The following is a 12,853-nucleotide window of genomic DNA, read 5'->3' as shown; positions in this document are numbered from 1 at the left end:
TTATGGTCAGTAATAAGTAATGTGTTTACCACAAACACTAGTGGGGCATCAGGGAGGTGGCAGCAGAAAGGGGAAAACTGTGCTAGAGATCTCAAGACACTCTTAGCTTTTGGGTTGGTGGAAGTTAGTTTGCTAATACATTTTGTAAGTTCTATATCTTATCATAGTACATAGATGACTAAGCATAGGTAAAAATAATTCTGACTCTGGGTCTGTGGAATTCCAAGACTTTATAATCAATCACAGGAGTTCTAATCAGTTAAGTGATCTACAAACTACAACTCCCAAAACAACTTGAAGTGACTGAAATCTATACCTAAACAGTGTAGTTAGTGGCACTGTACTGGTCGAGACATTATTCTTGGTGAAATAAAAACAAAATGATTGACAGGCGGTGACACATGCCTTTAATCCCAGCACTTGGGAGGCAGAGGCAGGCGGATTTCTGAGTTTGAGGCCAGTCTGGTCTACAGAGTGAGTTCCAGGAAAGCCAGGGCTACACAGAGAAACACTGTTTTGAAAAACCAAATAATAAAAATGAAATGATTTTAGTTTCGTTAGGCCATCACAATATTCTAGAGTTAAGAACGTAAGTCCTAAAATAAAAATTGGGAGGTATCCTGAGCATCTAGCTAAAGTGAAGCAGGTCTTTCATTTTGTGCCCTGTCCCTGTCCTTTTTTATCTGGAATATTTGAATGTTTATGAGATTATTACTCACTTACTGACAAGTCAGCAACATCAATAAAACCAAACATTTCCAAACAGGTTTTAAGAATGCAGGACACCTGTACTGTTCTAAAGTCCATGTACAGCTCGTGAGGATAAACAAAAGCTGGGCATGGTTACAGTGATGGACAAAGAACAAAATACAAACTAGCTTTACACAAGAGAATCTTGGGCTAGAAGCTGATAGTTGAAGGGTTCAAATGTGATTTCTGGGACCCACGAGGCAATAGGGGTTATGGGGCTAAGAAGAGTATGCCCGTGTTCTCCATATGTACACTCAGTATTATTTATATCCAGTTAGCCAGAACTCATGTGGTCCTGCCACCTAGTCACATGGAGAAAATGATGTGAGGTCCATGCCCAAGATAATGTAATGAATTATTAATGAAGGAATTATTATATTAAGGAAACTATTAAGAGATAATTAAAGAACAGTTATTTAGGTTAGCCCACAATATATCTTAAATTATTTACCTAGAAATGTTCTGAATTCCACACTAACAGAAGATATCTACATTCTAATGGTGAAACTAGAGACAAAGAACATACAAAAATCACTTTTATGTAAGCTGTTTACACACAAAAAATAAGTTTGAATTCAAGTAATTTTACCAATCAAAGTGGGCTTAGTCCTTCACTAAAATGGAAAATAAATATGTATTTGTAGCTACTAGAACACCACAGTAAACTGATTCAGAAGCAGAAGTTTATTTACTTAAAACATTTCACAATTATATTGACAATTATTTATTTAAAATAATATTCTAAATACTTACAAAAATAAATCAAGTATTGCTTCTTCTAGTTTTCAAGTGTGACAGCATTTGCCATAGAAAATAGAAAGAACCTTTTTAATAAACTAAACACTACACTGAAACTTCCTCAAGTTTAATAACTACACACTATTTCCTCTGATGACTTGTGCTTTATAAATGTCCAAACTATTTCTGTGCAACAAACAGGATCACAGTAAGACTATATGTATAACAAGCCATATACATTCATTTTTACAGAAAATGTCAGTACTCTGGCATAAACCACCATCACTCCCAAAATGCCAGACATACCATTATACAGAAGTATGCATTGATTGTGAAGTTTTTAACATCTAATCATCAAAGACCAGATATTACTAAGGGATGCTCAGTTAAAGGTTGCTAGGCAAGTCTTTTTCTTACTTATACTAAATTATTAGTCAAGTCATTAAAAAAATAGAATAAACTTCCAATATCTCTCAATACATTAAGTTAATCCCAAGATAAACATCAGTGTCATAATTATATCCAAAGAAGAGAAAGGAGTATCACCCGAAGATGGCCACATGGAACTCGACGCTGCTTCTGACTTTAGAGTCACTGCTACATAAAGTTTTTGTCAAATTCATTTTATGCATTCAATCTTCCCTTCAATACACTTGGAGAAGTCACGGTTCCAGATGTGATTTCCACCTGTCTCAATGCATAAACTATACAAGGAAAGAATCTCACCCGGGTCACAGCCTGAATTTCTTTGATTAATCTAGATGATATAGAACTTTACACGTTTTGTATAAACATGTATCAAACATTCAAAATTCTACTTAAAACTAGAAAAATCAGAAAATTAGCTTTTTTAAGAAAAGAGAAACTATCCTTATGTCCTTATTTATGCTACATTACTGACTTAGAAATTTATGAGCAACTGTATTGGAAACATAAGTTTATTGAAGTTGACGTTTTACAGCCAGTTCCATTAAAAGGGAACTTGTAAAATCTCAATTATAAGCAAATACAAACACTACCATCAATGTCTTCATTGACAAAAATATACCCAAATGCCATAATTTTTAGAAAATGTTAAATAGCATGCTAAGTAGTTTTAAAGTCTTATTTTACTAAAAGACACAGGCAAGCAGACACCATAAGAACATACAAAAATACAAACCAACAGTGTAAAATGTAGACAAGAATCATCAAAATCGAAGAGGTAGTCAACAGAAGGAACCCTGATAAAACAAAATATCCTGGCCGATGCCACTAATCTCAAAGACCCCAAATCACTATGAAATTCTTGTATTTTAAGTGGTTAAAAATTACTTGGAAGGATTTATAGGCAGTTATCTAAATAAGTTAACACTGCAAATAGAACAATACTCATATTTATGGAGGATTAAGAATAAAATGTAGACCACAGCTCCACAGCCTGCCAGCTCAATCTGGCTTACTCAGCCACCACCCCGCCATTTTGTTTATATATTACATATCCCTTCTCTCATGCTATGAGGGTAGAGGGGAGGAGCTGATCCAACAAGGATCATGCAGCCCACAAGTTTGTTCCTTCACGTAATGACTGGAAATGTTCAGGGTAAACACAATGTTGTCTCCCTTGTGTCTGCTGCACTCCTGATTCCTCTGTACAACTGAAATGGATGTAACATTTCTTACATTTGTAGTCTAAGGATCTAAGAATTTCTTCAAGTTCCCAAAAACCAAGACTGACTGTGACTCGCTGCACATGAACTCTCAATGATAGAAACATGCCACTACTAAGTGGTGGATGTGTGACTGACTCAAGAACAAACCACCTGTGGCTACATTTAGCAATAGGATTTAACAACTAATTTTCCAAAGCTGTGACTTTAAAAAGTGACCCCAAGCTGGAAAGTAACACCTCTGGAAAAAAACAACCTTGGGCATAAATTAACTGAATGCCACAAATAAGCTCCCAACACTCCTTGGGGGTAAGCAGAAACCAAACAGGTTATAAGCTGTTTCATCACTGTTCCTTTTCAATAGAGGCAAAATTATACATGACCTGCCCCTTCTTAGAAAGCTAAGCCCACAAGAATGCTAAGCTTAAAAGCATGTGGCTATTGCAAAGTGTAGCTTGCTTTTTATCAAAAACACAAACGTCAGTTTATTCCCCCTCCTAATATTTCAGTCCTTATTCACAGCAGTACATGTTCAACTCAGAGAAGCTGCAAATTTCTAATAAGTCACTTTTACAGGACACCAGCAAAGTTTTCCAAGCATTATAGCTTCCACAGCGTGCTGAAGCATCCCCTAGAGGGCAGAATTAGCACACAGAGGAAACTGTAACACACCAGGCTAAGGTAGCCACCTTGCGCAGTTTCTCTCCACATATGTAACTGGAAACTTTTCCATAAAGCAAATCTAGATATTAAACGACAAACTACTGATTACTTTTTGCAAATTAACTTGACTTGCTGTCACAACTAAAAACATAAAGTTGGAATATGCATTTGCTTTCCCTCACATGATGCCATTTCAAGACAAGTATTTGCTTCATCACACTTCCAACTACTCAAATGTGTTGCCCAGAGACAGGCTGATTTTTTTGTTGTTGTTGTTTTCTAAGTAAGCTGGAAATATTAATTTGATATATTTTGATTTAGATATAGTTGATTCCGAAGTTGAGAATGTAGCTCAATTAGTAGAGCATCTGATTTTGATCCCTAGAATATGGTGGTCTACAACTATTTGTTAATCCCAGTGCACAGAAATTGCAGGAAGGACTGATCAGATGTTCAAGGTCATCCCTGAATACATTGTGAATTCTATGCTAGCTTGTGGTTATGAGACCCTGTCTCAAAGTGAAACCAAAACAAAACTAGCTGCTACCAAGCATCTTAATCTTTGTTTTCTATCTGGTAGTTTCTTGGGGTACAGACATTCTGAGGCACTTCTGTTGTGTTTGCTTTGCAGACTAGTCGGATGCTGCAGCTGGGACTTTCACAGAGAGGTTTCTTCGGGTGCTGGTGATGTGCCGCTGCTGAGCTAAGAAGGAGCGTGCAGGAGCAGCCGCAATGCCGTCTTTGCAAGTACTCGCACCACTCACCAGCCGAGACTCTATGCCTAGTTTCTGAAACGCCAGGCTCTGAATGAAGAAACAGAAAAATAACATGCTAAATGTAATGTAATTATTACAGTAGTTCTAACAGGCTAATGGTTTCCTGCTTTGGCTGAGAAAGAAATTAAGAATTCAAAAGCCAATTCTTCTATTTCAGGCAAAACCAGGAAGAGGGCATAAAATTCAGTGTCTTTTGATCCACTAAATTTTACATCATTGAAAACAGCAGCCACAAATAGCATGCCAGAACTAAGCTTAATTATAACAAAAAAAAAAAATTCCAAAGCAATTTTGTATGTGTGTTAGAACCATCACTGCGCTACCCAACGCATCATACATAAGAACCCAGATAAACAGACCTGGAAGGAGCGGGTAGGTATAATGCTACCTGGATGAAATACTCTAGCTTGGTCTACTGGCTTTCTGATGAGGGAAGGTATTACTCTGTCAGTAGACCTTATAACACAACTGTATTGTACTAATATAAATATTTCCTTCTATTATTCTGGTCAAGAAAGAGATCAACAGGACTTAAACCCACTCACCACTGAAATTTAACACACCTTGTTATACCAGGCAGAAACGATGAGTTTTTCCTCATAATCCCTGAATTTTGCTATTTTACATTCACTCTACAATAGAAATAATGATTAAGACAATTAAGTTATCGATAGTATCCCCAAAACTAGTGAAAACAAAGTAAAATTCTATCTCACTCCTGGGAGCATAGAAATAAATGCGTTTGTGAGGTACATAAATTACTACAAATAAAGGAGTGAATTATGCAGAACACAATCAAAACATCTTTTGGAAAAACAAAGAATGTGAATAATCTTCATTTTAGAAATGTTACTCAGAAATAGCAACTTAAACACATACAAAACACCCCTTATGATCATTTCCTGTGCTACTAATTCTCATGACTTGAGACAGAAGCTAAAATACCAACATGGTGCAGTATCTAAGGAGTCAAAACTAAGGAGAAAGGATATAGCAAACTGCTAGGCTCCTCAGCACAATCTTTTCCTATTTCTTCTTGGCACCTTATTTACAACTCACTATGACTGTATCCATGCACCACTGTACAAACTGATGTACTTTTATTTTTCTAATACAGTCAGTTCTATAATTCTGATGAGCAGCAGATATAGGTGAAAAGTACACATAACACTGAATGCTTGTATCTTCCCTAAAAAACAGGCTTACAGGACAGAGTATGCAGGACCTACTTCTCTTTTTCCTTATGGACAAGGGATGAATGAACAAAAACTAAGCACCCATATGCTTTGACTTAATTGAGGCTTTTCTTTCAGAATCCTCTAGTGAGTGGCACCACTTTGTCATTGCTTTTTTTTGAATATTCTTTGAATATTAGCAATGGTGTGTACTTGCTCCCTCTGTAAAATGAATGGTCAACACACTTGGAAAACTAAGATTTCAAAAATTATCCAGTCAAGTAGCCTTATTTTGGACAAACCCAAGCCAAGAATCAAAAGCGACAGATGAAGACTAAGATGGATTAGCAATACAGCTGCAAGTCCAGCCTCTGATTAATAAAATAGTTAATGTTGGGCTACAGAAATGCAAGACAGACTTCTACACCCTCAAGATACTTCAACATGTATCAAAACATAAGAATATAAAGCGTACTTCTGCAATGTACGAGGACTCAAACATGGTGAGAAGCTCTGTTTTTTAAACACAGGCAACATTTTATAGAGGAAGAGAGTGAGACATTTGAGTTAGAACCTGAAAAAAATAACACATATCTTGAGACATCTACTTTCTCTGTACATTTCATACACATGGCATTGTCTAAACATTGACAGCAGGCACACATCAGCCTGTTATATATATTCTGGATACAGGAAAGAACTTGTTAAAAGTTTTTAGTGAAAATAATTTCATCACAGCTAATAACTTGGTGGGAATCATATAAGGTAAAGGGTATGACAGACTATTCTAGTTATGTAAGAAGAAGCCAGTCATAGTTCATGGGCGAAGCCAGATAACACAGCTCAGCATGTCCTCTAAAGGAGTATGTATCCATTTCAAAAATAGCAGCAACTCTTAAAAATAGTAGTCCTATAAAACATTTTACCATAGAAACTAAAAAAGCAATTAAGGACTGTTACTTAAAATTGTCCAATACCACATCCACCTTTTATTTACAAAAATGACTTAAGTACTAATATAAAATTGTATAAGAAGAAAAGCTAAGCACTCAACCAGTTATCAGGATCCCATCAAGATTAACAAAAGTTTTATAAATGGCAAACACGACAGAGGTTAAGTCCCAAGACTCTGTGGAGAGGTGAGGAGCTAAGTGAATGTGGAGGTATTACCTCTAGAATCTCAATTCTTCTTTCCTTTTCCGCCAGCTGCTTTCTGAGTAACATTATTTCTGCTGATGCTGGATTTAATTTGGGATCTAAAGTTTTTATTACCTACGTAAAGAAAAAGAGTCCATTTTGACTTTACAAGTATCAAAAGCATGCTTTATAAAGATTATAACAGATTATAATAACCACAAAGTCATTAGGAATTTGTTTACAACCAAACCAAATTCCTCTTGTACATCTTCAATGACAGCAACTTCAGTCTTTCTGTTACTTAAACTTTGTGCACTCAGGTTGACTATTTAGCTTTTTAGAATTAGATTTATTAGTTTTATTTTGTCTGAGTACTATTTCTCAAGGTGACCTGGTCATGACCCCATAACAACTTAAGTCAGACCATGCCACACCTCTGCTCAGAAGTCTGCTGTTTCCACTTTACTCTGAATGAAGGGCTTTCACTACCTTCTTGACCGCATCTCTAAGTATGTGCTTACATGTATTATGTATGTGCACCATATGTATACTTTGTGCCTCAGAGACCAGAGGATGTCATCCGATTCCCTGGAACTGAAGGTACAAAAGGTTGTGAGCTACCAGATAGGTGCCAGAAATCAAACCCAGGTCCCGCAGGTTTATCAAATCTATTTGCTTTTTACTTCTGAAATATACCTATGGTATATCCTTTTTTCTTCTTAGATGTTTACTGTGAGCTCTGCCACTGAGTTTTGCTGTTTCCAGGCCTGACCTTTTATATATTTCCTCAGAAGTTTATATTGTCTCTCCTCATCTAGTACTTTGACAATGTTAAGTAAGCCTCAGGCTCCAAAGTTAAAACCTGAATAACTATATTTCAGAGACCCTCCCATTTATGACTAAATATACTACAATTAGGAAAGGAATTTCCAACATGTGAAGCCTTGAGATTTGGGGCTCAACTTTTGCTATAGCTCACATTGACATCTTAACTGGTAAATATATAGAATCTAAATATTAAGACAAATAAATATTCTACCATTATTTTAAAGTTGTACCATCATGAAATTCCTTAATTTATTAAATAAAAAAAGAATGTATTAACATTCTGAAGAATATTTATATGAAAATAAGACTGTAAAAATGTGTTTTCACAGATAATTGAGTTAAAGTATAAAATAAAGAAAAGAAAGACTTTAGTCTGTGACCATAAGGACAGACTTCAAGTCTCTGAGGTGTAAAATAAAGCCGACTGGATACATTCTAAGAGATGCTCCTAAAAGCTGAAAAATTTTGTTCATTTTGCTAACATTCTACTAAAATTATTGAAGATTATCCAGTCAAATACCCTTATTTTGGACAAACCTAGGCCAAGAATCAAAAATGAGAGATTAAAACTAAGACGGATTAGCAATACAGCTGCAAGTCCAACCTTTGATTTACAAAATAGTTAATGCTGGGCTACAAAATGCAGGACAGACTTCCTCAAGATACTTCAACATGTATCAAAAGATAAAAATATAAAGCATACTTCTGCCATGCAGTGCAAAAGGACTCAAACACGGTGAGAGCATCTTTTGTGTAAACACAGGCAACATTTTATAGAAGAAGAGAGTGGGACATCTGAGTTAGACCTTGGCAAAGCAATGTATTTCTTCAGACGTGTACTTTCCCTGTGCATTTGATACACATGGCATTATCTGGACAAACACTAGCATAAAAGTTTAGGTTCATTGTTCTGAAGTAAAAGACTTTCTATTCCAGCAGCCACTTTCTTTAGTTAAGTTCATTCCTTTCGATCAATGTTCAAGCTGTCCCTAAGGTCATATTTAACTGACACTTAGATGGAATGGGACTGAGTATGCAGGAGTCACATACAAGATGCCAGATCCTCACAGACAAGGCAAGGCAAGGTAGAGAAGAGCAAAGTGACTAGGTTCAATACCAAGTGGCAGTGCACTCAGAACTAAGTGTGCTAGAACATGGGGACAGGGATTGGCTGGGGGAGTGTGTCACTCACATTCCTGGCTTTCTCTAAATACATTTTGTATCTCTCCTCCATTGCTTTCATGTCTTCATCTTTCTTCTGAAGAGCCGCTTCAAGTTCACTGATCTTTTGGGCTATTTGTAGAAATAAAATTAAATCAATTATTACCTATTAAAACACTTGATTTATATATAAAACTTGTATTTATCAAATTTATTTTCCAATGACTGGTAAGACTGATTCCAAGAAAACCTTTTAATTCCTTCTTTGTCATTTATTCTTATCAAAAACAAGTAATGTACCCAAATTCTCTATAATCTAGCTACTTCTATTCTTTTAGTAAGCATCACAGGAATGAAGTATACTGTTCACATGAAAGAAAATAAAATACCGCCTGATTTGAAGTTTATTTTAATCCATTGTGAAATTATTTTTACTCAGATTCTATAGTATTAACTTAACTAGCATATACAATGTTTGATACTCCTTTATATCAATCAGTTCATCATATTAAATAGGTTTTTGCTTTAAAAATTACATTTAAAATATGCAAATGAACTGAGCTTTAAAAAATAGCATGGTTCTTATGCAATATGCACAACTACACACCGTGTAAAAACAGATCTATTCTTATCTCTTTCACTAGAAGGGGCAGATCCTGAAAAAGCTGATCCAGATTTTAATGAACACTTACCATTCTGACTTATATCTGGCTGAAGGTCTTCAATGAGCTCCTGTTTCTTCTGTAATTCTTCATGGACTTCTGTTAGTTTTTCCCTGAGTAGCAGAGAGAACACGGAGCCTGGTGTCAAGCAGACTTGAGGATAAAAACTGATCTTCGCCACATAAATTTTTGGGCTTGGGGAAAGAATCTGTCTGGGCCTTAGTTTGCCACAGGTTAAATGGGAACAGATTTCCCTAACTACATTGATTGCTGTGAGGATGTTAATGTACCCGACACACAAAGCATTCCAAACGGTTGCCTTTTCCTTTAGCACCTCCACTTCCTTCGCAGGAGAAAGGAAGTTCCCTATATAGTTAGCAGACACATAAGCAAGGTGGTGATGTCTGCTTGACTATATGTGTCAGATGCTATTAGCTGTTTACAGGCATGAGCAGTGGAACATGTGTTCTTTTGCTTTTGGTAGCAGTGGTGAGTAGTCTAGGAACATCAGGGCATAGGCATTCATTCACCAAGTCAGAAAAGAACATTTTCCAGAAGCATCTACAACCCTTCCCCTTTGAAATGAAATATCAGTTTTACTTACATATGAGCTTCCAACTTCTGCTTTAATTTGCTGGACTATAAAATTAAAATAGTTGCTGTTAAGTTGACTCACTTGCAAAGGGTAAACTGCCCAAATGACTAACTCTCTGCCCCTCTTTTAAAGGTGTATTATGTAAAAATAGTCTTCAAAACGTGTACTTGTAACAGCACAGTTTCTAAAACCTAAAATTTTAGGTATAATTTCTATATCAAAGGGAAAGGAAGCGAGAATAGGAAATAAAGTAAAAAACAGGAACGAAGAAAAACCTCTGCACATTTCTGAACATAGTAAAAATTAAACTTGAACTTGAAGAAAAATAGCAAATCAAACCTGAATGTGATATATTGAGGAGTATCAAACATTTTAGTATCTAGATAACTATTAAAAACTACAGATATTAATAGTTATCTTATAAAACTACTATTGTAAATGAAAGCACTTTAATATCAACATTAAAATAAGACAACTGGATTTTTGTCAAAACCAAATTTAAAATAGCAAGTTTCCTCTTTCAAAAGTAGTACTTTAAATCTAACAGAAGTTCTGCATTTACTAAATACATATAAAATTTAAAAGACACAATCTGATAACTTGGACATTAATAAATTAAAAACAAAACATGAATGAATTACTCTTCAAAACACTGCAACCCAAAATATAGTCCCCTAAACAGGTATATTCCCTAATGTGGCTTAGCATTATCTGTATTAAAGAGGGTACAATACCGTATATATGCACATATGAGATGCCGCCATGCATGAGATGACTTCTATGTTCCAAGTCCCCAGGGAAGAAAGAGAAAACCATATAAAGTATGCAAAAGACAGAAAGGAAATGCAGCCCTTTCAGTTTGCCTTTCTATTTCTTCTAACTTTGGAGCTTCCTCCCCCACCAGTACTTTCTATCAACTGGTATCTGCTAATACATCCAGGTCTATCTACCTTTTCTTTTAATCAACTACATACATCTTTTTCAATTCTTTTCTTCCCCAAATATACAAGTATGGAAAAACTGCTAGGTATGTCACAATTTATATTAAATCTACCTCTTTTCAAGCTTTCTTATCTGAGCCCACACTGTTGGAAAGGCTCTGGCGTGGTGTGTGAGAGAGGAAACAATAGAACTGCTGTCATCAAACTGCACACTTAATGTGCTGCACACTGGTCATGACTGCCTGAATGACCTGTTAGTTGTAATCACTTGTTTCATTCTCATTTTCCTATTAGCAAGTTTTTTCTCATTTTCACTTTTCTTCAGGCCAATCTTGGTAAAATCCCAGCAGATTCATTAGGTCTCAAAGTGTACCACTCTCTTTAGCTAAGACTTAGAATTTAAGTATAGATGCTGAGCAGCACAGATAGAAATCATCTTATGATACATATGAATAATCTATTATTATTCAAGTTGGCAAGTCAACGGATCTGCTATGCAGATATATACGGTATTTGAAGGTACCCTTAATGAGAAGAGGAGCATCCAAATGCGGACAAATTGGTAGCAGAAACTATTAGAGAATTAACATACAAGTTATGGACTTTGCTACTTACACTTTCACCTTCAGACTTAGAGCCCTGTTCTTGTAACGACTTCTGGAGGTCCTCAATTTGCTGCTGTAGTTCTCCGATGCGCTCTTTGCTTAACCTATTGTGACGTGAGTTGGTATTATTCTACTCATATTTAAAGTCCAAGTAGTTATGGAGTTATAAAAGTACATTTATGCATTTAATGGAAATGCTAGCAGAAAGAAGTACAAGGTGATTATCTGTGACAAGCACAATAGAAGAGGACATAATTTGTCTTGTCTTAAAGCACGTATGTGCACATGCTGAATGTAGTCACAGGTCTATCATTCCTTATCAGTTCATTAAAAGCAGAAACCTACCATTTACAGGGTTGGCAAGACAGTAGTCCAGTCTCTATTTTGCTCACAGAAAAAAAGTTCAAGTGTCTGAAACTCCAATGTTCTCTTTAAGATCTGGTAAAAGCTGGATAAGCAAACTGTTTAGCTACTACTATCTCTATAATGAGTAACCCTGTTGATGAGGTAAGTTAGAGCTCAGCAGTAAGATCAACAGATGCTTTCAATGTAGAAACCAAAATTTATAAGCTGTCTAACTTCAGTCACGTTTCTGACCCTCTATCTCCACATCCTTACTATCTATGGAAAAGGTATGATCATAGTTACTAATTCAAAGTGAGGATTTAACAGAAGTGATTCCCCAAAAGTGCTTTATGTAACTATTACTTCTGAGGGTGGAGAAATAGCTCAGCAGAATGCTTGCTTGCTTACTTATCATGTAGGAACCCTGAGATTCAGCTTCTAACACCGAAAAAACAAAGTTTGAAGCTTAGAAGAAAGGGTATTATTGAATATTCTGACAAGACATTCATAAAAGCCAGGTTTGAGTATGCTTTGTTTATGATTATGCAGCTCTTAAGCACTTCAGTAGGACCAGGGAAGCACCCTATTTGCTGCTACATTATGCAGATTGTTCCTGTAGCTAGCTGAACAGAGTCTGAATTTAAGTGACTTTAATTTAAGAAACTGACTGCATAAAGCAGAAGTGAAACTTTGCCTATGTTTTCATATTGCATTGTTTCTATGGTGTAATATTTTATCACCAGTATGTCATTTCCAAGTCCAAGACTATAGAATGACCAATATTATGAAAATATAACTGAATTTTTTGAGAAAATTTATCTCACCAGT

General features: G+C 35.8%; 1 protein-coding gene across 3 annotated transcripts in view; it reads right to left on the bottom strand.

Annotated features, from left to right (window-relative positions):
- Positions 1-1,424: 1,424 nt before the first annotated feature.
- Positions 1,425-12,853, bottom strand: part of Hook1 (hook microtubule tethering protein 1) — a 62,328-nt gene continuing 50,899 nt past the window's right edge. Inside the window, exons 16-22 of one of the 3 annotated variants that reach the window (XM_031377877.1) lie at positions 11,691-11,784; positions 10,144-10,178; positions 9,570-9,652; positions 8,909-9,009; positions 6,922-7,023; positions 5,140-5,208; positions 1,425-4,603 (exon numbers count right to left, since the gene is read on the bottom strand). In XM_031377877.1, coding sequence (XP_031233737.1) covers positions 4,433-4,603; positions 5,140-5,208; positions 6,922-7,023; positions 8,909-9,009; positions 9,570-9,652; positions 10,144-10,178; positions 11,691-11,784 — 655 coding nt within the window. In that variant the 3' untranslated portion in view covers positions 1,425-4,432. Of the gene's footprint in view, positions 4,604-5,139; positions 5,209-6,222; positions 6,326-6,921; positions 7,024-8,908; positions 9,010-9,569; positions 9,653-10,143; positions 10,179-11,690; positions 11,785-12,853 lie in introns of those variants that run through there. The other 2 variants (XM_031377878.1, XM_031377879.1) reach the window with 2 other exon arrangements.

This window comes from Mastomys coucha, unplaced genomic scaffold, assembly GCF_008632895.1.
Source record: "Mastomys coucha isolate ucsf_1 unplaced genomic scaffold, UCSF_Mcou_1 pScaffold18, whole genome shotgun sequence".
Lineage (NCBI taxonomy): Eukaryota > Metazoa > Chordata > Mammalia > Rodentia > Muridae > Mastomys > Mastomys coucha.
Note: the sequence above shows the minus strand (reverse complement) of the source record. Positions and strands in the feature narration are given on the sequence as shown.